This window comes from Cimex lectularius, unplaced genomic scaffold, assembly GCF_000648675.2.
Source record: "Cimex lectularius strain Harlan isolate CLEC.00 unplaced genomic scaffold, Clec_2.1 scaffold11, whole genome shotgun sequence".
NCBI classification, from domain to species: domain Eukaryota; kingdom Metazoa; phylum Arthropoda; class Insecta; order Hemiptera; family Cimicidae; genus Cimex; species Cimex lectularius.
The window spans coordinates 2042839-2068896 of record NW_019392673.1 but is presented as its reverse complement, the minus strand read 5'-3'; the positions used below and the strand labels follow the sequence as shown (position 1 = coordinate 2068896).

The window sequence follows — 26058 nt, the reverse complement described above, 5'->3', positions numbered from 1 at the left end:
ACTACGAAACTAGTGAATATAACGCAAATGTTGCCGAAAATATGCAAAACTTTTAACTGACTTACAAACCGAAAACTATTAGGTTGTCCGGAAAATGATGCAGGTTTATGGTCAAAAAATAACAACAATTAAATGAATTATTTTAAAACATCTTTTATTAATTAAAATACCCTCCAACGCTCTCGATACACTTCTCCCAACGTGATGGCAACTTCTCTATATCTTCTGTATAGAATTTTGAGCCTTTATTATTACCAAATTCTGTGAACGCATTTTCTAACGACTTTTGATCAATCTATTTTTTATGTTGTAAAACGTTGTCCAGGTGTATAAAAAAAGTCAGAGGTGAGGCAGAACCTCATAAGGTCCAATAGTTTTCGGTTGTTACCTGTTGTTGTGAGACATGGGGCCGAGCGTTATTGTGTAACAGAATCGGTTTTTTCCGATTGACCAAAGATGACTTCAACAATGCCAATTTCTGGTGCATTGCTTCAATTTAAGAGCAATGCATTTCAGAATTGATTGTTTCGCCAAGATTGATGGAGCAGTAGTAAATCAGCCAACATGAAGCCCAACAAATAGTCAATCACCTTTTTTTAATGATTTGGGGGCTTTGGAAAATGTATTGGAGCTTCTCCTATGTCGAGCCACTGTCCAAAAAGTCGCTTTTATTGTAGAGAATCCATTTTTCATTATATTGACGTTCGTTTCTGTTTCGGCAAAGAAGTGTTGCGCAAACTTCATAACGACGATTTTTTGGCAGTCGATTAATGCTTGAGGAACCCAACTTCAAGATTTTTCTTCCATCCAGTGAGAACATGGCTGTTGGCCTACTTTTTTCGCAAGTCACTTATCGAAGATCTTCAGCCAACACCGTCGCGAATATTTAGAATTGGCCAAATCTAGTTAGTTGATTTGCAGTCAGCTCTCTCTAAATACAGGTACTTTTAACGTAAGTACAAATAATTTTGAGGGATTGTCATAGAAGGACCTTAGCTGGCTGATTAAATGCAGATATGAAGCCCTGTACTTGTACTCTCTGAATTGCTTCTGTGGTAGTAGCGCGATTTGTACGCTCTGCAACACACGTGCTGTGGAGAATGTTCTCCATTTTATTTCTGAATGCACTATCTTGGGGGAGATTCGTAGCCTACACTATGGGAATTTTACCCTATCAAAAGAAAATCTAATTAAATTACTGGACCGCTCAGAGGCCAGGACCCTCATACAGTATGCCCGCTACGACATTGGTCATCGGCAGTTAAGCAACAAGTAAATTAATTTTTATCGTACGACTTCCATTTAATAATATTCTCCAGAAGGTTCGTCTTTATTTATGTTTATATTTAATTCGAGATCTTCCTTTTTAAAAATGTTATTTAAAAAGTAGTAGCTCCGCCGATATACATTCGAGGAAGCGTAGACATAATCTAATACAATTACTCTCGGTCCATTATTAACTCACCTCGGGCTAAGGGGGAGAAAAATGCAATTGTGCTTAATCGACATCTGATAAGCCAAGTGCATTTTTCTGTACAAGAAACGCTATAACTATTATTGTTTGCAATATATATATAACTTATAAAAAATTCCATCCAACTGATTTTTTTTTTCTCGATAAAAGAAAATTCTGCCCTTAATTTGTCTCTCAACCAATAAATTTGTTTATGCTATGTTTTAAATTGGGAATATCAATTAGAGGTACATACAATTAATCCTTAATCCAAAATAAGGATAAAGGATTTTTCAATGTTTACTTTTAAGAAAGTTAAAATGTTTATTCAGTTTCATTTGAATTTTGAAGCAATAAACTGTTTAGTTTCATCTTTGTTCTCTTAATTTCACTTTTTAAACTTAAAAATGCCACTTAGTGCTGAGGATGTTGCTCGTGGTGTGGTACTTATTGATGATGCACATTCCATCAGGTATGCGACTATTCCCATCGGAGTTCCCTACGAAACACCGCGAGACGCCGTTAGACGTTTTCGAGAAACTGGGTCCTACCATCGAAGGCCCGGTTCTGGACGCCTTAGGGTAACAGAACCACAGTATGACCGCTTTTTTTTTAATTTGAGACAGGCACCTTACTGTTGTTCAAGCGATTCATCAGCTCCAGGAAGTTCGAGGTGTTCAAATTTCTGAACGCACTGCTCGAAGAATAGTAAATCAGTGTAGACTGAAGTTCTTTTTGTCCTGTAAGAGGACCAGAATTGACCTGAACACACAGAGTTGTTCGCATTTGCTCGAGAACACAGCCATTGGTCTTTGGACGATTGGTCTGCAGTACTTTTTACAGATGAGTGTAGATTTGCTGTACAAAGTCCGGATGGACGATTGAGTAGACCTCAGCTTGGAAGATACTGGTGTATTTTCCCATGGGTTCTGAGTATTTGGTTCAGGACCGAATAATCCAGCCCCTGAGGGGAGGATTACATTGAAAGGCAACGGGTAGGAATGTTGCGGTGTATACTGTGTATAGGATCGGTCCTAGATACATCCTTGTGGTACCATTATCTGTCCGATAGCGTGCTGATTAAGAGGGGCCACTGACGACTTGTCGGTCATCCGGACTTGAAATAGTGTGGAGAAGGAGAAATGAATGGCACGAAGTCTGTAATTTTTTCCAGAGCCAACCTTTCCAACGTAGCTCAGTGATGATGTGGACTGGAATTTAATAGAGAGTCGCACAGAGTTGGTTGTTGTTTCGGCCACTCGCTATGTGGATGAAATAGTGGAACATCAAGCGGTGCCTATTCTCGATTGAATCAGCGACAATCCTATTCTAATGCATAACGCCCGTCCAATATCGCTCGCATAGTAGAAACGTACCTTCAACAGCATAACATCAGGGTCTTAGCTTGGCCAGCCCGTTCTCCAAACTTGAACCCCATCCAACATTAATGGGAAGACCTCAAAAGATGAATAAGAACACGTCCATCACTTCCTGTTACACTCCACGATCTTGAAAGTTCTCTTCGTTAAGAATGGGCTAACCTCCAGCAAAGAGACATTTCCAGAATGGTAGAAAGTATGCCGAGGCGTTTTCGAGATGTAATTAAGGCAAGAGGAGGCAATACGCCGTATTGAAATGTTAATTAAAATTTTAAAACAAATGTTATCTGTCTGTCTTTTTTAAAATTATTTTTCACTTTCCTTAGCAATTTACATTTTTTTAAATACTTTTTTAGAAAAAGACTCAATTATTAACGTTAAAAACGTGAAACTTTGATTAATGTATAAACATATATACAAATCAAGTTATATTACAACTGGGTAGAATTTCCTGTCAATGTATATAGGAAGTAATATATAAATACATAGGATGTTTTGATGACAGATTGTAATGAGCTCCGACAGACGGTTGTAAACCATGTCGTATGCACTTTGGATGTAAATAAGATCCACTGGTGTAAACAATTTTTTTAAAATAATAAAGTATTTTATATTCTATTCTGTTCTTTTTCACCTTTCCAATTGCCTTAAGATTGTCAGCGATGGTCGCTTTGCAAACTGAAAAATTCTCTGCGAGTTCTCGAACATTGTGGGATTTTCTTCGACCAAAGCTCTCAAATCATCATCTAGGGAAGAAATCCTTCTTTTTCTTCAAGGGTAAAGTTTCCCTCTAAAATTTTTCAAACCATTTCTGAACGGTGCTCTCACTCACACTGCTATCGCCCCAGCTTCATTGATATTTCTGGCCATTTGGGCACCGTTCCGATCTAGTTTAAACTCTAAAAACAAAAACCCTCTTAGTAATAGACTGAATTATTCCCAAGTAACGAAATGCTACTGAAGTAAACAAACATATTTGTTTAGAAGAGGATTAAAAAGTTTTGACTTTCGTACAAACGTAAACAGTTTATTACATAGTAGGGTTAACTGTTACACGGTCTGTAATATGAGCAATAATAAAACTAAAATTTAAATGCTGATGAGGACAGCTAATAGGCTGCACCCTCAAATCCTTTTTCGTCTTATTTGTTTTAAATTTCTTAGCAAAACTGTACACAATAATATTGTTAATAATATTTCATCAAAATTATGTAAACATTCACATTTATTTAACATCAAAGCAACCAGCAACTCTTCGTGTCAATTTTGTAGATTAATAAAGTGGAAATCGAACTTATCCTTCGTCCAGGATTAGGGATTCAGCACTGACCTCCCTGCTTGCTACTGGCCATTGATTCATTTTTTTAACGGTTTTAAGTACACATCGTGCCACCGGATATGGATTGAATAATAATAAAAGTGGGCCCAGGAGATAGAAAGCATAAAAATTATTTAGTTTTGTTATATTTGTAGTTTGGTAATTCCCGGTCATCCTGCTCTGGTCAGCCTATCCTAGATAATTTAGTTTATCAGACGCATTTTGGCGATTCACCATCTTAAGTACTTACAATTAGTGCGTTAGGTACTGGTACAAATCAGCGAGGATAGGCGGACTGGACATAAACGAACGAGTCCCAACCAGAAATGGCACAGTTGTTGTTTTAAATTGTTTTTCCTTATTCATGGAAAATTAAGGACGAAATCCAATGAATATGTAGGTGAGATCAATAAATGTTCTCAAAAATTACGATATCACCCGATTAAACGCGATTTTTGGTCGTCCGTAACTATGGACGAACCATCCCAACTAACTTAATCACTTCCCTCGCACGGAAGCGTACATGTTTTATAATTTGGTTCGTTTTGAATCATTCTAATCTGAATATCCTTGATCTTTATGACGCATTTCGGTTTCTTCATTGCCAGTATGCCTGTCAGAACGAAGCAACAAGAATATGAGGACCAGTACTTTCATCACTCCCAGTGCTCAACAAGAAGTCTCACAATTGCACGTTTTGTTTAAGAAACAAACTCCGTTGATCAGTAACAGTCTCAATTTGTTGACGATAGTAGCGATTATCCATAATTTATAACGCGATGCGAACTTGTGTAACAAGGGAGGCGTTTATGTTGCAGAGCTGTCATCGTGCTTCCGTGCACTCAAGAATTATGCAACGGACGAACAACACGCCCAATCTTTGTAGTTCGCTTTCATCGATCCTCGATAAATAGAAAATAATCAATGTTTGGCGTGCTCATAGAATAAATATTTATCCACTTATACCCACCGGTTAAAGTAGTAGCTATGTTTATCTCAACTTCTTTCTTTCATCACTGGATTTCTCATATCTCGCCGATTCTATGAAATCTAGTAAAGCAACAAAAAACCACGAAACGTAACCCAACAAGCAACAATTATTATTATTATCTATGTAATGGAATGGTTATGAATATATTAACCAAAAAAACTTTTACCAAAACTTTTAACCAAAAAAAGATTAAGCTCTCCAACAATACGGAGATGCATTGTTTTAATATTTGTTTCAAAAACTTAAAAAATTTAAAGGTGCTTTACTGTCGTAATTAATATTGTTATTAATATTTCTACCCCGCACAGAAAAGTAGAAAAAAAGTGTACAACATAAATAAATTAATAGTTTAACTATATTATATAATTTTAAATTTAATTTATTACTGTATATACAACACAAATAATACAATAGGGTAGAAAATGGAATTTTTACAAAATACAGAATTAATTATATAATGAAAAAAGTGTACAGTCAATTTACCATTCTTTAACTCTTGTCTCTTTGATTTTATTCAACCCTTAATCATGTTAAGGCTTTTTGTTTGACTATTTATTTAAAATTAATAGCAAGGAAGATGCACAATTTTTAATCTGGCCTACTGTTTCAAGGGTAACATCATGTATTTATTGTCAAAGTCTTTGTAGACCCTAAAGATTTTTTCTGAGTCTCAAAATCAATTAGAACTATTAACAGAGTCAAAACAGAAAGATTAACTTCTAAATTTTATTACGATTCTGCTTGTCCACGGTGTTTTGTCTAAAAAATTCAATGAAATAATACATGCTGTTTGTGTATTTTCAACCTTAAATATGTATTTGCTCGAATAAGTGTATAAACAGAAATTTTTAACTGATAAAGTTCCCAATAAAATCTTTAAAAGCATATTGCAAATATAGCGTATGCATCTCAGAAAAGTGTACAACTGTGAACATAGAATATAAGTACACAATTACTGCAGAATTTACAGTAATTATTAATAATAATGAAATACAAACTATAAAGTTTAAACTCTCGTAAGTAGACATTATTCAACTATCTTATTATTATTATTACGACAAAAATTTAATATATCGCTAATTATTTCTAAAAGACATTTTTTTCTTGGTTTACTAAAACATCCCTAAAATCACTTTGTTCATCAAATATATTTGCTAAATTTTGGTCCATATCAGCTGCTGCACTTTCGTTGCCTTTAGTGATGTTCTGCATTTTAAAAGTAAATAAATAATACAACAACAGTTGTGTTAAGTTATTATTATGTGTTCACGACATGCCTTTTTCTTTAGATAAATATCTTGAAAGGGCCAGATAGATCTATTTTGGTTTTTAAGCACATATTTTATATTGGAAAATCTGTAAGTATAGTGTATGCAATTGGTTGTGGCACTTTGCGTAATTTTTTTAAAATTCTAAAATTGTCAGTCAGAGTTGTGCGATGTCAATTTCTGCAACTCTCGTGTGCCTACTACATTTTCCAATGGTCAAATCAATTATTCCTTCTTGCAATTTAAATATTATAATCTACAGGTTATCTTTGCCTGTCATCTTTGATGTTCATATTGCTGTAAACTTGCCCTAATTATCCCTTTTATATTGATAGGTTTTATATGGGCATTCTTCCATATCAGCTTTATTAACTTTTGTTTTATTTAAAGCAACAGCGGAAAATTGGTCGACGTTCCTCATCAGACGAATGGTACGGATTCAACATCTCTGTCGGTCCAATCTTCGAGTTGAAAATTTTATCGTTTTTTATTTTCAACGTTTTCACCTTGTTGTTATGCTTTCCTCGTGATGTTCTTTTCTTTCTGGATGAATTTTTTTTCTTATCGTGTTTACGATACTTTTCATTTTTGTCACCGATTTTCAAATAGTTCATCATGTCTGGATTGACTTTGGCATACCTACCAATTTTTTTCTTTTTACATTTTGTTTCACTCGGAAAGGAGTTTTTAGACGTGCTTTGCCACGTTTTGATACTGTCTCCTCCTCCTTTGTTGTTGGACTGGGAATGTGGGTATGAATCGTTTGAAGCATTTTCATTGCAGTGGGGATTTGCAGATTTTTGGTATGGGTCTTCTACGTGAGATGAAAGATCTGTAGTTAAATTTGCCAGATTTTTTTTTACAGAATGTGTGCCTATGTAAGATCTAATAAGGCTTAGATACTTGCTAGATACTGTATGCGAGCTGGCCGAGGTAGAGATATCATCATTAGAGTCATATTCATTATTCAAAATGTTTACTTCTTTTTTGCCAACTTCTATTTGGCTTAATCGGTTTTCTACAAAGGGCTTCAACTTTTGGTGCTTTGCCGGGTAGTTGTTCCTGTCAGTAACTTTCCCCAAATTTGGGTATTTTCTAGGATTAAATTGATATGTGGAACCAGATGGTGCACTGCTCGATTTTATTAACCATTTGGATATTTTCATCTGGTTGTCAAGATTAGATGCTTGGGTCTGTGTTTTTCCTTGTAAATGGTTATCAAGCATAGAACAAGAAAGAGTCTCTTGTTCAGAGTAACGAGGGTCTATTCTTTTAAAGTCTCCTCCTTTCATTTTACTTATATTGTACTTCTCAATTTTTGAGCCATTATTTGTTTTTTTGTTATGGTTACTTATCAACTTTGTCTTGCCTGCTTCATTAAGATTTTCGTTGGCACATTCTTTGGTAAGCTCATAACAGTTATGAACGATGTTATCCACCCTTTTTTTAAGTGTCTTTTTTAGCTTAGAGTGGTCTTCCTTCTTTGAGGATTTATTTTTAATCCAATACTTTTCAGAAGGGCAATTTGAAGATGAAGCGTGTTGCTTTTGTTTCTGTTTAATTTTTTTATCAGTGCTGAATTTTCTTGGCATGAGAGACTTTTTATTTTTTACAAAAACAGATTTGTTAAAGTCATTTTCGTAACCAAAAATGTTAACCAAAGATTTCATTTGTTTCAGGGTAGATTGTTGGTCCTTCATAATGCTATAATCCTGCCAAATCGTCGTTAGCTTTTGGACAAACTGGGATATGACATCATGATTGTTGCGTATATTTTCTGAAATTGTTTTAAAGAAATTATTGTGTGCAGAATTGCAAGTTTTAGTGCAAGAGCGCATATTGTTTTTCAACGATTTTAAATACCGAGCATGTTTACCCAAGGTAGAGATAGTTTGACTCAACTGAAAGCATTCATCTTTAAGGTGAGCAGGATACGATTTTGAGTTGTAGAACTGTTGGTCAATTCGCCTCTCGTCATGTGTATATGTGTAGAATTTTTTATGCGAGTGGCTATGCGACTTAAATTTCTCGTTGGCATACACTTTTGTACCCATCGATGCCTTTCTGGATCCGTCTCTCTTACAGTAATTACAATATGATGTTTTAAGCAGGATTGTCCAAAGTTGCAGTCACGCCTCTCACCGCACAAGATTGACAAAATTTGAATCACATATGACATTAGCATCCATGTCGGTCAAAGTCAGATCAAAGAAATGGATAACAATCTACAGAAACATATTACTCTTCACAGTGTTTGGATACTATTTTTAAAAACTTTGATTTTATGTCAATTTTGGCAACTGAATTTGGCAAAACTATCATATGTTACATTCAAAATAATTAAAAACAACTAAGTATTAGAATACCTTGAACACTATCAATGGTTTATTTTTAATAGTTTATTGGAATCAAACTTTAGTTCACTTCAGTGATATCAAATTGAATCATCTGAGTTTGGATCTTAATTTTGGAGATAAATCAGCAACTTTTTATTCATGATGCTGTAATTTCCGTAATGATTCATATTACCATGCCTTAAGAGCTATTGTAAAACCAACAGTGCAAATTAATCTATAAATTTTGCACCTGTTGTGTTATGAATACAATTTTTTCTTTTCTAGTGCAATTTTAGTTTAAAAAATGTTTTGGGTTATTCAAACATCTTTACAGAATTGACTTCTTAGAGTGCCTACGTCTCCCGAAGGTTGGAGATTATCATGACAATTTTAACTCTGTACAGCTGGCCTACACAATTGAATGGATGAGTAGTTAAATTACTCCCTCAAATTTTAGAGAAAAGAGATTCTTCTCCTTCCTATGCTACGCTTTCCTTCTATTTTCTCTTGCATTATTACACTTAGAATTTCATACCTCTCACTCTTCTCATTACATGACCCGAGTACTTTTTTAGTGTGTTTCTGGATTTTAATTTCATTAATTAATTCTGTCTGCTTTAAAAATCGCTGCACACCCTCTTATGAGGTGACTTTATATATGTAAGATATCCTATGAGCCCTTGTGTCTCAATGAGCCAAATCTCATAGGCCTCTATCCTTTTCTGCATAACTTTAGTAAGTGTGGCAGCTTCAATACCTAAAGAAGGACAGAGAATACATAGTATCTTAACACACAGACTTTATGTTGATTGTTTATATTTCTGCTACAAAGGATTTCAGTATGAGCTTTTATTTCTGGATGTTAAGTCTTTTTTTCTTCTTCTTTTTATTTAAAGAGGCATCCGACAGCTTGGTATTTCAGCCCCGCTGAGTCATTATTGTAATTTATCCAGGTTTCCGGACCTGTTACTGTGTTACCTGTACACTCTTTCAATGACCACATCAGAAATCGCCAGTTGTGCATTCAATTTAGGTACCTTGGTGAAAACAGGCAAATTTGTTTTGGTCAGATTCATTTAAAGACCATTAAAATAAAATTTATTAAATACCTTCTAGACTATTCTCTGCAGGTCATGGACATTTTTTGTAAAAAGAACAGTATCATCTGCATATTTAAAGGGACTCCAATAATGACTACTCAAATTGTCTCATCGTCTAATGCTTTGTTAATGATGGCCTCCAAATATATATTTAACAGCATTGGAGAAAGAATGCACCCCTGATGCACGCCTTGCTTTATTCCAATTTCTCTGACTGAACCTCATGGAGCTACACAAAAAAAAATATTTAAAATAGTGGGTGTAGTCGTGAGGGCAAGAGGATGCATACCCAAGTGTGTTACAAGTGTACTAAGATGCTCAGGGAACCTGGGATCAATCAGCTCCTGACAATGTTCATCGCCCTCTCCCCAACAGCACTCAGGTCCTCACTCTCTGATGAGAGTCTCATATGGACATAGAGTGCAGCTTTTTAACATTTGTCCGCTGTTGGGCAAAATACCTGAATGCGACGAACCCTGGCTAGGATGACGGTACTCAAAATTGTCCTAAGGTCTGTAAGTTGGACATGGGTGACCTGCACCAAAAGATGCATACGCCCGAAAGAGGTTTATTTAATTTAAAATCAGGTTAAAAAAAATATGAATGAATTACTTTTTCACACTAGTTTTCCCTGAAAATTTTCTTCTCCAGAGAAATTTATAATACAATAGTATTTATAGTCTTTAATAATCTAATAAGCAGCATAAATATTAACCCTTATATGTTTAGCGGCCTTTATTATTTCAATTAATAATTATTTTTATATAAGTTCTTGATTGAGATGAAAAAGTTAATTCACAAGCAGGATTCAAACAGAGTGGTTTGGTGGAGTTGTGTCCAAGTTGATCAAAGTGATGATAGCAAAGTGATTAGAGGAGCGATAGCCAAAGGTCATGGGTTCAAATCCCGCTCATCACTCTAACTTTTTCATCTCAATCAAGATATTAGTTAAAAAGAATAATTAATTGAAATAAATATTAACATTATTTTTTGACCTTGCTTTCAAATCAGACGAACGCATAATTAGTTCAGTTGAATTGAGGTGTTTAATGAAAACTGAGTTTTATTTGAACAAAACTATTAAATATCTTTATTTTTGGAAACATCTTTACAATTTTCAATTGGATTAATTTACTCAATTTATAAATTATAAGGTAACAACAAATATGAAGAGATAAATATTACATAGTACAATAAATTATGCTCATTTATAAAGCAGACAATGATTATTTATAAGACACTAATGTAAAATTTGGCACATTCAGTGCTTAACATCCACAGTGTTTAGACACAATTAAATCTCTAAAAATAGTTCTAATAAGGTATAAAATACTCAAAGGGCATGGAATTGGATGTTTGCACTATTGCAAGACATCCGGGTCAACTAATTCTTTGGTTTTTGGTAACAAGTTTGATTTTTACACTAATAAAAAAATCATTGGTTTAGCTTTGTTTCTTCATTGCCAACCTCTCAACCCTGTCTACACTGGCAATGTTTATTGCAGCAACATAGCCATGAATAAGAGAAAAGAGGGTCTTGATAACGCAAACTGGAAGAGAAATGTATGCGACCATCCTGAACAGGCCGATTCCGAATAACAGAGGTCCTTCGACAAAGTGTAACAAGTAGAGGGAAGCGTAAAACGCCTCGTTGCCCATGCACATGAAAAAGAGGACCGGTTTTGTGTAATAGAAAGCCATGATGGGGTTGTCGTTCAAGTCGTGGAACTTATGGCTTGACTTGCCTTTGAGTAGGGACGAGTGGAGGAAAATCCAATGGCACCAGATGTCGATGGCGATCGACACCTGGAACAGGAACATGTAATCAGGGTAGAAATGGCTGAGGGTGACGAGTAGGCCGGCGGTCCCGCATCTGTCGGTCAGTTGGTCCAGCATCGCCCCGAATTTCGTGCTCTGGTCGAACGCCCTAGCAGCGTGGCCGTCGAACGCGTCCAAGAAACCGCTCACGACATAGCAGACGCTCGCGACAGGGTAGTTGGTCGGCATGAAGTAAAAAGAGACGATGGCCAGCAAGACTCGCACATAACCGATCAGGTTCGGATAAAAGAGGAAAATGTTCTCTTCCGCCATCTGAAATAATACGTTTAATTTAAATTATCGTCGGAGTCGCCTCGCCCACTTTTCAAGCGATTCCAATAAACGAGATAACATTCGCTTCAACGACCAAATGGGAGTTTATTGATTGGACTGTCAATGTCATCTCTCGCTGTTCGCACCAAATGTCATGTTCACTTGGTACCTACATCACATTCACTGCATTATACAAATTTTTGCTTTTTCAAATACCATTTAAATATTTACTCATTCATCATATTAAGAAAACTCTAAAAAATATATTATTCTAATAATAAAAAATCACAACACAAACATGATTTATAATTATCTCCATGAAGCGGCAATTTCAAAATTAACCTTTATTGGCCATGCGAATTATAATTTTGGAAACAATTTATACAGATAACTTAAAAAAATACATAAATAAATAAAACAAATTTAAAAAAATAAATAATGATAATTAACCTAGTAGTATATGATACATTTTCCAAAATCTCCTGTTTTTTACAAGTTAATTGAAGAAAATAACAAATGTGTTTTTCTTAGTGACCTGTTGTTTCATAATTGAAATCGTGAGGAGTGATCAAGAATGGGGTAGTTTAGAAAACGCCTTTTTTCTTATTTTTTTTATATAAAAACAGCAGAATACAATTCACGTGTCACAACATTTTCACACAAAACCAATATGACACCACAAGAATAGCACCTTTTCGCCTCCCTGCCTGCGCTAAGGCTTATAACAGAGTCTCAGGGCAACCATGACTTATTTGTTTTGACTAAACAAAAAACTTTATGTGAGTATGAAATAGTTGGCTCAATGTTAAATTGTATTTTTTACAATCATTTTTAATTTATCCACACCCTGAAAGATCACCCAAATAAAGGTCGGAACGTCAGCAACAAAATGTAAAAGGTGTTTTTCTTCCTATTCCTGAACACTCCTCACTACTATTGATAGTTTTTGTTATTCATAGTGCAACTACCATTTATTTAATCTTATCACACTTCTAATTCTTTTTTCAGACATAGGAGCAATGATAAGCAGACCAGGAATATCAAGACAGAATAATTTGCTTACAACTTAAAACATGGAAGAACTAATAAGTTATATCCGGTGTATAAAAAAATAGAGGGTAATAATTTTCTGAACAATATTTATTTTTATAATAAAAAAACACATTTTTCAAATTAATCAAACAGAATAATTTAATAAAATTTGGTGGTTTTAATCAAACAATGGCACTTGGCAATCGCCTACCATTTGATCATTCCCACAACTTGTATGTCCCAGGGAATCAGGGACAATCAAGACACAGACAATTGTTTAACAACTGACAAAAGAAGGCACAACATATAAATTTCATTATTACATTGTACTCGTATATTAAATTAATGTTAATTTTGTAGCTTGGTCATATCTTAGTTATTTTGCTCTGTCAGATTGTTGTTGGTCTTTAGCTGTCACTATTGATGATTGGGAATCATTTGAGAAAAGGCAGTCCAAAATGATTGAAAATGACCAAGCAAAACATTAATCATCCCGAAGATCTCAAGAGGAAAGATCACAAGATTTAAAAAATGTAAGATACATTGTTTGCCTTTTTAGAGGGTGACACATTTATAATAAACAATCTTACATTAAACAAAAAATTCACTGTTTAAAAGAAGAGCATATTTTAATGACAGACTCTCGTTGCTGGGTTTCATGAGAGCTTTCAACAGAGTTTTGCCTTATCACAGAATTAGTATGTACAATGACGGATGCCAGGGCACACTGATTTTCATTTTTTTGAGATTCTTTTTCAGTAATTTCTGTTGAATTGTTCTCAGAAGAGTTAGAATCAGATTCACCAATTCCTCTCTTAAGTGCCACACTCTTTCTGTTTCTCATACACTTTGCTACACCATCTTTTTCAGTTGGATGATTATTCTTGACATGCCTTGTCATATTGTCTTTCCTGCCAAATGTTGTCAAACAAAACAGACACTCGTAATCTGCTTCCTCTAAAAAATAGAATCATGAAGAAATTGTATGAGAAAAATAACATTTTTAACATTTAGTTTTATATGTATCTAATTAGAAAGAAAAACACTCAGTACCTATTTGAGCTTTTTCAGGGAATATATCACCTTCATCAAGGCTATGCAACTATAATTATGATACAACATGCAAATATAACAATTCTGAAAACTATGGTTCTAGCCTTATAATAACAAAATTAAAATTAAAATTCTATAAAATTAAACATTTTGCCTACCGCTATGTACGACCATATGCCTTTCTAAACCCTGCTTGCTTCTAAAATGCTTTAAACATTTGTCGCATTTGAACTTCCTTTCTCCTCTATGAGCACCAAGGTGGTTGTTCAAATCTGATTTTTTATTAAAAGATGCACCACAGTGTTCACAAATAAACAAAGGAACATCTAGGGAAATACCAAAATAATTGAACATATTTAAAAACAAAACGTAACAGGAAAAAACTGACTTGAATGCCTTTTAACATGTTGTTTAAGGTATGTAGGATTTGAAAAATGTTTTTTACAAATATCACAAACAAATTTCTTCTTTCTATGCGTAAGCTTATGGTTTGCTAAAGCTTGTTTCCCACTTAAGACTTTATCACAAACTTTACATTTGAATTCATCCTTTTCCACTCTGCCTGAAAATTGATTAGCAATTTATAGCATTAAAACCACCATTATTAAAAGCATAAAACCAGCATTAGCTTGTGTTATACCAGTATGAATAATTTCATGCCGCTTCACTTTATCCTTTTGTTTAAAACCTTTTCCACATACAGAACATTTGAAAGGTCTTTCTCCTGAAAATAAACATGTTTTACATTGAACAAATGCCAATTATTAAAATTTACCTGTATGCGTTTTAATGTGATATTCTAAGTGAGATCTTTTTACAAATCGTTTTCCACAAAGCTTACATTTGAGGGGCCGTTTTCCAGTCACGCAATAATCATGATACCTAATTTGATTTTTCCATCTGAATTCATGATTGCAAATCTGGCAAACATACGAAGGTGGATCTTCTAAAGAAACGAGGAAAAAACATGAAGCCATCAACAATGTTTCAATTGAGGAAATAATAGGTTTACCAACTTTCAGTAACTTTGATATGGTTTCCTATGACTATTTCCTTTCTTTCTGGCCGTTCATCTTGAGACCCTTCGCTTTCAAAAGGATCGCTTGTCCCACTATCTTCAATTGGTGCAGGATCTTCATAGCCTTCCATAACATTGATGTACTCCCCTGAGCACCCAACATTAGTCAGATCTATGGCTTCTTCCTCAAACTCATTCATAACTAAAATATCACAGCACCTAAAATTACAATTGTGGTTGTTCAAATTTTATTTCGGACTAAAACTTATAAAATTAAATAAATAAATTTAAAGTTCAAAATATGGAATTAGAATATAAAAGAATTAGAAAGAAGATAAAAACAGTAAAAAGAGCATTTAGTTTGTACTATGTATTTATTACATGTAAATGATTAATAATAAATGGATTATTTAACGTTTAACTTACATTTAAATTGTGAATAATATTGTTTCACAAATTTATTTTTCTACTCATTGGTTTTCATAAGATTGTATCCATGCGCAATTTCCTGTATTAAAAAAAAGAAATCAATTACTTTAAAAAAGTATGTAATGATATAATCAAAGTCAACACTTTTTTCTTACATGATGTTGTCTTGTAGGCCAAACTGACAAATGATCAATTTTGTTCTGGAAATGCTGTAAAATGTCATATTTTTGCTTTTAGGCAACAAGTAGAATAATGCAATATTGTGTTAAGTTCTTCAAGAAACTGTAGTATGATAATGGGTTTTAACTGCCCTTTACCCTAATTCAACTCTTGGTCTTTTTCATCAATTTATTTATACCTCATTGCCCATTCCCTGTCAGCTCCTGGAGCAATGGAACTAATCTCGAAATTATTTTTACTTTACACAATGGTTTCTTACAGGGCTATCTGACAAGCAGGAAAGTTGCACTATAAAAACGAACGCAAGAAAATTGCAATAACACCACTACTAAAATTTATATACCTCAAAATTCCACAAAATTATCTTCAATATGTGTGGTATTTAGTGACCGTTAATTAATGATTATTTAGAGATTGTGAGATGCAGTCTGGTGTGATGTAGGTTTAGAAAAAGACTACTTTTACTAATTTCTTTATTGTGCCCACGATTCGATCTTTATTGAGATCATTTTCAGTGTCTGGGATTTATATACATTGTTTAAATTATAAAAATTCATGTAAGATGTGAAAATGAATTTATACAATGACATACAGAAAACACAAACTTTGAGTGAGTACAAACACTTTGATTAACCTAAAATATCTTTCATTGTATAAATTCATTTTCACATCTTATCTGTATTTGTATAATTTAAACAATGTTGTAAATCCCAGGCCCTGAAGATGATCTCAATAAAGATTGAAACGTTGGCACGATAAAGAAAATGTTTTTTCTAAACATGCATCACACTAGACGATCTCATGATCTCTAAATTCATACATTCACACGAGTAAAATCAACTCGTTTCTATTGCACATTATGATGTAGTGAGAAGAGAGAAAGAATTGCACTTTTGTCCCGTTAAAATCTTTTTAAAAAAAGTCCTGTCCTTGAGATTTTATATTTTCAAACGGTCTATAATGTAACTATATAATTTCAATCAGCTCAGCAATTGTGAAAGAATAACACACCTTGACTCAATCTCATCGCAACTTTTATGCCTTGAACAGATGGAACGACAGAATCGAAGATTGGAGCTTTAATAAAATTTAAATCTTATTTATGAACAGTAAACAGTATAAAATTATGCGTTGTCAAATAAGACACGTAAAATATAAATATAACATGGTTACCACTTGTTGGTGTATAGGTCAGATAAATTTTTCACTGTTATTGGCTATTTCGTGGTTTTTTCTTTATCCGTTTGTACTTTTTTCTACATTAAAACCTACTAATTCTCGTTTCGTTTGAAAATTGAACATCTTTTTGAAAAATTTGTTTACGTTTTAAACCTTCGCTGAGGTTATTACTGATATCGTTATCGTCCTCTGAGAAGGAGAACCACGTGCGAAGGTAACAAACAACCGTAAAGCGAGCACGAGGCGTGATGTATCTCACCTCCTTCAAATCAAACGATAGCCTTTAAACCGATTAATTAAAAATAAATAAAGGCAGAGTCCTGTAATTAAGTTAAATAGTAGGTTTTAGCGATATTTACGGCTATGGAGCTCGTTAACGACCAGGGGCTGAGGATAGACGGAAGGAGGCCGGACGAGTTGAGGCTGATCAAGTGCCGGCTCGGGGTGTACGACCACGCGGACGGAAGCGCCTACCTTGAGCAGGGAAACACGAAAGTCATCGCCACCGTTTTCGGCCCGAACGAGGTATTTATTTAAAAATAAATCGTAAATAAAGTAGCGTCCGCCTAACGGAATCGCTCGCAGGTCCGCGGCGCTCACAAGTCCAAGGCTCAGTCGGATTTGGCGCTCGTCAACTGCCACTACAGCATGAGCCCTTTCAGCAAGTCGGAGCGGAAAGCGCCACGGGCGCGGGACAGGAAAAACACTGAAATGACCATCAACCTACACCAAGCTCTCACTTCGGTCATTAAGGCGGAACTCATGCCGAGATCACAGATAGATGTCATGGTCGAGGTAATGATAACTTTATGAAAAAACTGTCATCTGACAGATACGATAAAATGCCGAAGAGACTACTGACATTGTTTAACAAAATACTATTATACACTACTCTAATCACCCCAGTTTGGAGCTACGAACTTGAACGGCACGGGGGAACGAAGCATCCCAATCTTAACAAAAACCAACCTTAAAATCCAAAATGACCATCAACCTACACCAAGCGCTCACTTCAGTTATTAAGGCAGAACTTATGCCAAGATCACAGATCGTTGTCATGGTCGAGGTAATGATAACTTTATGAAAAGACTGTCAGATCAGACAGATTAGATATAAAATGCTGAAGAGACTACTAACATTTCTTCACAAAAAACTATTATACACTACCCTAATCACCCCAATTTGCTTAACTTATACTGTACAGGACAACAAAGCATCCCAATCTTAACAAAATCCAATCTCTAAAATCCAAAATCCTTTGTGTAATACTTGATGTTCCATTCTACGTCACCAAACATACTACCCACTCCACTCTCAATATACCCCTTGTCCCAAACGTAGCCCACTTTCACTACAATAAATTTCACTAACCTCTCATGCAATCCATTAATTCACAACCTGTCCCGCACAACCTCTCCTTCCAACCTCATAGAAGACTGAAGCGAAGGTGGAATCGTGACCATCTGATTTCGTAACTTTGACCACTCTAGGGACTGCCATTGACTTCACTCCATAATGGCCAATTAAGGCCATTATCACTGGTGGATGGTGGCCGTTCAAACCATTTTTTTTTTTTTAATTTGTTAAAATTTATTTATTTTATTTTTTTAATGGCTCTATGTACTATGTGTATTAGCCAATGCCAAACAATATATTATGCGTATTCGTATTGGGGGGAAGGGTATCATGAAAAAAGGGATGGAGGTGATGGCGGGAATTGAACCCAGACAAACTGAGAATCTCTCATGCTAACCACTCAGCTACCGCGGTCCCCCTATTTGAACTTTCCAATGTTAAATTCATTATATCTAAACAGAGGATCTGTTTCTTTGTAGACCTAAAATCTGCATTTGGTTCATTGGACTGGAATGGGATTCTCCTTAAATTAAGTAAATTGGGTTTTTCTAGCAAGCTTCTTCATATCCTTTTTTTTTACATCTTCTGGAATATGGAGTCAAAACAGGCATATCGGAATTTTTTAGGGCTCAATCTGTACAGGGTAACTTAACCCCAACTTACCTATTTTCTCTCTTTTTGGATGACCTGCCCTCTGTCTTAAAAGATTGTGTACATATCCAAGGCGTGATAATCAAAATCTTGAAGTACACTGACCATATAGTGATATTGACAGATGGGTCTACCGAGAAACAAAAATCTTCTGGAAGAATACAGTGAAAAGTGGAATGTCGCAGTCATTCTAAAAAAGTGTAAAATAATGATCTTCAAAAAAAGGAGGTAAACCTGTTCTTTAGAAAAATGTTTTTTTAAAACAAGGAGGGTAGAGACAGTAACTAATATAAGAACCTGGATGTTATGTTAATTCTTCATTTATCATTTTTCCCACACTTCCAAGCAAAACTTTCCATTGCTAAAACCTGGTCCTGATTTTACAAAATATAATCCGTTTCAAAATGAAGTTTACCATTTTTAATGCGTTATGTAAGGCTTATATTGTGATAAGGGTGTCAGACCTGGGGCTTTCAACTTTTCGAGATATTGGAAAAATGCAAAGATATTTTATTAGAAAGCTGTTTGCGTTGCCTGCTCTGACATTATATTACGCACTTACATATGGAAACTGATGTAGAACCACTTTTCATTTATATGTTATGATTAATTGATTGTGCAATCAAATCAATAGAAGGCCATGAGGGAAAACTTTCTAGGAAAACTTCAGTCGCTGAGATAATTAACAGCAAAATTTTATGGTTTGCTCACTGGCATGAACTTTACCTAAATTGGACGATTAGATACTCATATACTGGTGCGGTACGCCTGGTTTGTTGGAGATATCAGTACAATTACACACCAGACTGCATCTTACGATTTCTAAATAAATATCGATAACGGTCACTAATCACCACACATTTTTACCTAAAGTGCGATATTGAAGTATCCCTGACTTTAGATAACATTCATTTATTTTTCTGTGAAATAAAATCAATGCCCGCTCTAGTGAACATTTTAAAATTAACAAAAAACTTAAATACGATGTTTCTTTAACTTACAGAAATGTAACAATAAAGGTCTAATCCTGACAAGCTCTGCTGGGTTTTTTTAAATTCGCTGTGAGGTGCTACACTGTGAAGTCAGCGTTATAGAGACTCAGGAAAGTGTAATTTGCAATTTTGCAATTGCTCTGTTGAAGACGTATTTCACTTCACTTAGTTAAATGGGACAGGCTTTTCATATTTTGGTGTGGTTGTGTTGTAAAGAGAAACCTTCCTTCAAATATTGAATGAATTAGATACTCATATACTGGTGCGGTACGCCTGGCTTGTTGGAGATATCAGTACAATTTCATATGTCAATTTTCAGCTTAATTTTAGTATAATACTAGTGTGTTTCCTCTTTTACCTAATTTTAGTATTTTTAGTTAGTACATGGGGAAGTCCATTTTATTTTTATTTTATTTATTATTTTTTACATTCTATTTAAAAAAAAGCAGTATCTATTTTATTAATCACAACATATCACATTTTATAATTTTAACATGTTCATTAAGATAATAAAGATGTTGTGACCAATATTCGCTTTAGAAATAAAAAATTCTGTCATTTTCTCTAAAGGGAATTAAAGCATTAATTTTACGAAATATAATTTTATTTTTAGATAAATGTTTTTCTAGGTTTTGGCAGCTGACGGTGGTAATTGTTGTGCAGCTATTAATGCTGCCACTTTAGCCCTTATTGATGCTGGAGTCCCTCTGAAGGAGTACGTTATTGCATGCACTGCTTCATTGAGTGACGACAATGTCCCTATGGTGGATATAAGCAATCTCGAGCAAAATCTTGGCGGCCCCTGTCTCACAGTGGCCATGCTACCCAATTCCGAACAAGTGGGTTTTCAATAGATTTTCAAATAGGTTTAAATGTTGTTTAATTTACTTTTATTTCAGATTGCTCTGATCGAAATGTCGCATCGGATGCACGTCGAACATTTAGGTAAAGTGTTGAAAATGGCACAGCAAGGTTGCATGAATATATATAACATTTTAGACGAAGCTGTCAATCAATCGTTACGATCTGCAGTGCACTTTGATCAATGATGTTTGAATGTATACATTACTGCTTTGTAAATATACAATTTTTTTACCAATTATTTTGATTTTAATTGTCTAATGAATCAGGATTTATAATCTGTTTAGAATGAAAAACAAACCTACAAATTTGCTCCATTAGTATTTCAGTCACTTTATATTTCAAATATTACAGAAAAAATATATTTTTTAAACAAACAAAAAATTACAAATACAATAATATAAAAAAATTAGTAATTAATTACAAATCACTATTTTACAATCTTAATATTTTTAAAATTTGGATGGCCATTTTCTTTTCACAAACATAATATAATTGAATGTTTCTATCACTATTTTCTCATTTATTTGAATATCTTTATATTGCTCAGCATATTCTGAGCAATGTGAAGATAAAGGAGTAGACTTATATCCTGTTTATTGAACCATTTCAGTGCCAAAACAAGGTGGTTGTACTACCACTTATTAATCATTGTTTCCATGATGGATTACTTGAAACATTTAATTTTTAAAGAAGAAAAATGTTAAAACACAATAAAAACAACTGAAACTTTAACAAAGAGATTAATCTGTGAGATTTTTTCAGTCAATCCAATCATCTTGGTTTTCCAATGCCTGATAGTTTTGACATATTACCATCTTAAGTGGTAGTTTTGCAGACTGTCATGTGAAACATCACAGTGAATCACAACCACCTTATATGGAAAAACAACATAAGCTGAGATTTTGCAGAAACCTTCAGTAGTAAATCAGAAAGCAGCTTATTTTCACATTATACCACTGTGATCACAGTAGATAAAAACCTTGCAAAAGGAGTCACCAATGTACACTCCTAAGTAAATTATTGATAGGCATGTCCACAGAATCAAGAATATGGTTTGCTAGCAGGTGGTATTGATAAATTACTAAATACATACAAATGAATCTAGGCTTGGATTAATTACTCAGACCAAAATGTAAATTTTTGCATTAAATTACTCCAATAAAATCTTTAAGAAGAGATGGTACTTCAATTCTTCCAAGTGAAGAATGGCTCAGATATCAATTAGCTGAACTTACAAGTACAACTGACAACTCCTTTCTTGTTGAGTTTTAATTAGATTTAGTCACCAAAATTTGGTTTGTAGATTTAGTCACCGTGATAATCATCATTGGGTATGAGTATGGATATACTTCAGACCAGTGTGCCATTAAAATATTAAAAAAATAAAATTATGCAAAAATTTAATCTAGAAAAGAAGCAATTTTAAGAAAACAATTTAGTTCAAGTCTTCTCTTCTAGAGCATATACATTTAGTAGAACCCCTATTATGTCTGGGGTGCACTTAAGTTTTTTTTTACAAGACAATAAATCTTATTGAAAAGGTGAAAACTGAAGGCCATTTTCTGCTAAGTATGGAGTTCATGATATAGAGAAGTACTCATTGTTTATATCATACAGTCAGCTAAAACAACGAAAATATCTATAAAATATGTTCATGTGGGGCCTATTTCATTTGACATTGGCAAGTTTATCTAGAAGCTACTTTTTGAGTGATACCATGGTAGTGTCATCTGCCTGAACAACTCATTGATGAACCTCTATGAACATGTTAATCAATGGATAATTGACGGTTATGAGAAACAACGGTTTTGACCAAGCTTTAATATGGCAGTTTTTTCACAGATGACACTACAGTTTCACTAGCATTTATCGTATCAATTTCACCATATGAAACCAACCAACCCCATTCGACGTTTTCCAATGTTTCTTAGAGACCTGTTGTTTCATAATTTGTTGAAGTCATGAGGAGTGGCAAGAATGAGGCCGCTTCTCATGACTTCAACAAATTGTTTTCCTATATTGTCAATAATAGTGCAATGTATTATATTATTGCAATGGATGAACACGTATTGCTGCTGCCCAATGGAAAAAAACTACAATAATTTGTACTTAAAATAGAGTAATCAAAGATAAAAAAATTAAATAAGTAAAACAGTGTTTGGCACGGCTGACACCTTTGTATCTTCAAACCACCGGCAGTTTCATAGCCACCAACTACCAAGTGATAGCCCTGCACCATCTGTCATGTCCTGCTCTCTAGAAACAACCCGCCAACTCGGTTTTCCTCTTGGTCAATGCTTCGGCCAAAACGTTAAAATATGGTTAATGTAAAAGTGCACTAAGAGTTCTGATTTTTTTTGCCAATGATGTCATAAGTCATAAAGTTGACTCTTTTTTCTAGTTGCCTATTCTTTCCCGGATCTCATCAATGTTGATATGATAAATTGCCCAGTAAATGATACAAAAGAGATTTTTGAAAAACTAATAGAATCCTATTCTCCATAGAAAGGACGGGCCACTGACCACTTCCCCACAACAAAGTAAAATATATTTTTTAAATAAAAATGTAGATTATTTTGATCTATTTACATATTATAAATTGATACATAATTGAGTGTTATTAAAAATATTTTTTTACACAATTTCTATTAACTAACATTATTTAAGAACTTAGCAAATAAAAATTATAACAATGTGGACACCATCTCTGTCGTTAGCCTGTATAATGAAGGTTCTACTGTATTTAATATTAAAATTTTGTTTATAACGTTAATGACTTGTAAACTATTAAACAAGGAAAATTGAAGAAAGGAACACTGACATATAAAACACTACCCGATAAATTTCTTTATTGAGTAGTACAAAGAATATAAACAAAAATATATAATTCTTGATACACCCTATCGTTTCCTTCTGAGCGAAAGGGTGTTCCTTCTGATCCAGGCAGCTCTTCTGGAACCTCCGATTGTCTGGGAGTACCTGTGCCCCTTTCCGAGGCCTCTTGATTTCCTGCCAGCTGATGTCTTACCTCGCATTTCCCTATGCTTCTGAACCGCATCGCAGATCCAGTTCGCCTTGGGATCACGCCTTACAGCCTAAAGCGAATAAGATGATAAAACAATTGAAATACTGGCATAAAAGTTATGATGTTGAGTACCTTGTGCGCTGGATCTACGGTGATCACTTCGTAGTACTTGTAGGTGGAATCTTGGGCAACCCAATATGAGTTAAGTACTCTAAGTCCACCACACTTTCTTCCAACACGCTCCTGTGTACAATTCGTAAGTTAAAACAACTGCAACAGACTTAGTTTAATCTGTGTTATACCTCGGCCATGGCTTGGAGATTTCTGGTAGGCTTCAGCTGGTTGACACCATGACTTTTTGGCTTGCCATAAGTGGCACCCTTAGGAACTGGCCTCTTCCTACCACCTCTACGGATCCTGATTCGGAAGATAGCATAACCTAAATCAACAAAAACCTTCTATTGAATCGAGCTAATTAATATTAATTCAATTTAATGTGGATTTCTGATGCCTCTTTGACAGGCAGATTAATATATATTTGAATGGCAAGCATAGGGTTTAGTGAACGTTAATTAATGATTATTTGGAGATCGTGAGATGCAGTCTGGTGTGACGTAGGTTTAGAAAAAGATTTTCTCTATTGTACCAACGTTTCGATCTTTATTGTGATCATCTTCAGGGCTCAAAATGTTAGTTTTCTGTGTAGATGTGTCATTATTGTGTGTCGTGTTGAGAGTGCCTCAAGATTGGAACGTTGGCACGATAAAGAAAATGTTTTTCTAAATCTACATCATACCAGACAGCATCTCACGACCTCCAAATAATCATTAACTAACAGTCACTAAACACCACACATTACTTCAAATTATTGTTTATATAACAATATATATGTATGTGTGTAACGCCTAGTCCACACTTGGGACTCAAAGTTGTGCGCAATTGTTGCAGGGCTGAATCTCAACCCTCCTGATTAAAAGAAAATTCAGCCCTGCAACAAGTTCCTTGTATCTGGAGTTTATTCTGGGATTCAGTGATACAACATTGCAAGACGCGTTTCAGGGCCATCCTGAGTGTGGTTTGAGTTTCATGGTAAGGGAAATTAAATTGATAAATTTCCTGTTGTCTTAAAATATCATTGGAACAACAATTTGCAAGTCAAAATCTTTATGCGTCATACTTAAAAAGTTGACAAATCCCATTCCATCTTCTAAGCTTAATGCATCGAAAAGATCATTATCACTGTCATTAATATTTCCGTACCAACCATCTTCGATTTCTATTTTTAATTAACAATAACGTTGACAGAGAAACACCCTGAGACATTTTCTAGGGCTATAGCATAGACGTGACATTGATGTGGATCAGCCCCCAAACAGACAAACAGTTCCCAACAAAGATATGCCACTTTGACCCTAATGTGGACTAAGCTTAACAAATACATAAGCCAGTGTTTTTTATAAATACGTGTAATAACTGGCTTTTTTTCTTTTATCCTAACAATTTTTCTTAAATATATTTTTTTTTAAATAAAAATTCGGATATAATGATCCCTTGTAGATTGTTATAAGCAAATACCATTGAGATAGAAATACAAGACTTCACCTAAAACTTTCTACAGCAAATTATCTGTTAACGTTCGTTTATTGCAAAAAAATTCATGCGTTCCAAAATCACTTAGGGTGGCATAGACATGCTTATGTGATATTAAAATACGTGTGCAAACCTTGCTTATTCCTGTATCCCATTCGTCTCGCTTTGTCCGGCCTGGAAGACCTCGGGACCCGGTGCATCTTGGTCATCTGCCTGAACTGCCATACCCGAATACGGAGAAGATACCTCAAAGCATCGGATTGCTTCTTTCTGTACAATTCCTGGATGTACTTGTACGCCCCCATTGTCGGACGAGGGCTGGAAAAGAAACCTGTTAACTTGGCGGATGAAAGTGATGGAAAAATACGTGGAATTGTAAGGGTTTAAAAGAGACGGGGTAAAAATCGGCATTGAGTGGATGGTGGAATAACCTAAACCACCAACTCGCCGACAGGGAAAATTTACAGCAATTGTCGGGCCTGAATAAGAAAATTTAACAATCGGCATGCACCATAATATAAAGAATATCAATAATTCTGAGGATGATCGAACCTAAACTTTGATGAAACGGGATATTAAAAGAGAGAAAATCACAACAGACTCACCTTTAAACACGCCACAAAGAAAGGTTCGGTTTCTCCTCTCAATGCCAAATGGATCGTTGCTGACACCAGTCGTTCACAACATCGCATTTCGTCGATTATCGAATTACCCGGAGAGAGACAATTTTATTTTTGTTAGCAAAACTCGGCT

General features: G+C 34.6%; 4 protein-coding genes and 1 long non-coding RNA gene across 14 annotated transcripts; 1 reads left to right on the top strand and 4 right to left on the bottom strand.

Annotated features, from left to right (window-relative positions):
* Positions 1-9673: 9673 nt before the first annotated feature.
* On the bottom strand, positions 9674-10556 carry LOC106668385. Its single transcript, XR_001340744.2, has 3 exons — positions 10135-10556; positions 9855-10074; positions 9674-9782 (listed from the first exon to the last, which is right to left on the bottom strand). It is a non-coding gene; the product is annotated as an uncharacterized LOC106668385 (long non-coding RNA).
* A 399-nt stretch (positions 10557-10955) lies between these two features.
* LOC106668384 (CDP-diacylglycerol--inositol 3-phosphatidyltransferase) lies at positions 10956-12094 on the bottom strand. Its single transcript, XM_014397078.2, has one exon. The coding sequence runs from the start codon at positions 11934-11936 to the stop codon at positions 11289-11291; it is 648 nt and encodes a 215-aa protein (XP_014252564.1). The 5' UTR covers positions 11937-12094; the 3' UTR covers positions 10956-11288.
* A 1061-nt stretch (positions 12095-13155) lies between these two features.
* Positions 13156-16985, bottom strand: LOC106668371 (zinc finger protein OZF-like). 9 transcript variants are annotated; one of them, XM_024225363.1, is made up of 11 exons: positions 16822-16969; positions 16660-16725; positions 15786-15865; positions 15624-15677; positions 15466-15547; positions 15038-15258; positions 14797-14967; positions 14662-14745; positions 14410-14583; positions 14180-14347; positions 13156-13925 (listed from the first exon to the last, which is right to left on the bottom strand). In XM_024225363.1, coding segments are annotated over exons 5-11 (1173 nt in total). In that variant the 5' UTR covers positions 15468-15547; positions 15624-15677; positions 15786-15865; positions 16660-16725; positions 16822-16969; the 3' UTR covers positions 13156-13572. The 9 variants fall into 9 exon arrangements, with proteins under 9 accessions (XP_024081131.1, XP_024081129.1, XP_024081128.1 ...); XM_024225361.1 differs by having other exon boundaries at positions 15624-15865; XM_024225360.1 differs by having other exon boundaries at positions 15624-15851.
* A 38-nt stretch (positions 16986-17023) lies between these two features.
* On the top strand, positions 17024-20928 carry LOC106668372 (exosome complex component RRP41). The gene is made up of 4 exons (XM_014397060.2): positions 17024-17352; positions 17413-17622; positions 20456-20665; positions 20726-20928. The coding sequence occupies exons 1-4, from the start codon at positions 17191-17193 to the stop codon at positions 20873-20875; spliced, it is 732 nt and encodes a 243-aa protein (XP_014252546.1). The 5' UTR covers positions 17024-17190; the 3' UTR covers positions 20876-20928.
* A 2584-nt stretch (positions 20929-23512) lies between these two features.
* LOC106668354 (60S ribosomal protein L15) lies at positions 23513-26003 on the bottom strand. Of its 2 annotated transcripts, none has more exons than XM_014397020.2 (5): positions 25911-26003; positions 25439-25623; positions 24018-24154; positions 23848-23958; positions 23513-23785 (listed from the first exon to the last, which is right to left on the bottom strand). In XM_014397020.2, exons 2-5 carry the CDS (start codon positions 25608-25610, stop codon positions 23591-23593), a joined length of 615 nt encoding a protein of 204 aa, XP_014252506.1. In that variant the 5' UTR covers positions 25611-25623; positions 25911-26003; the 3' UTR covers positions 23513-23590. The 2 variants fall into 2 exon arrangements, with proteins under 2 accessions (XP_014252506.1, XP_014252507.1); XM_014397021.2 differs by having other exon boundaries at positions 25858-25945.
* Between the last annotated feature and the right edge of the window lie 55 nt (positions 26004-26058).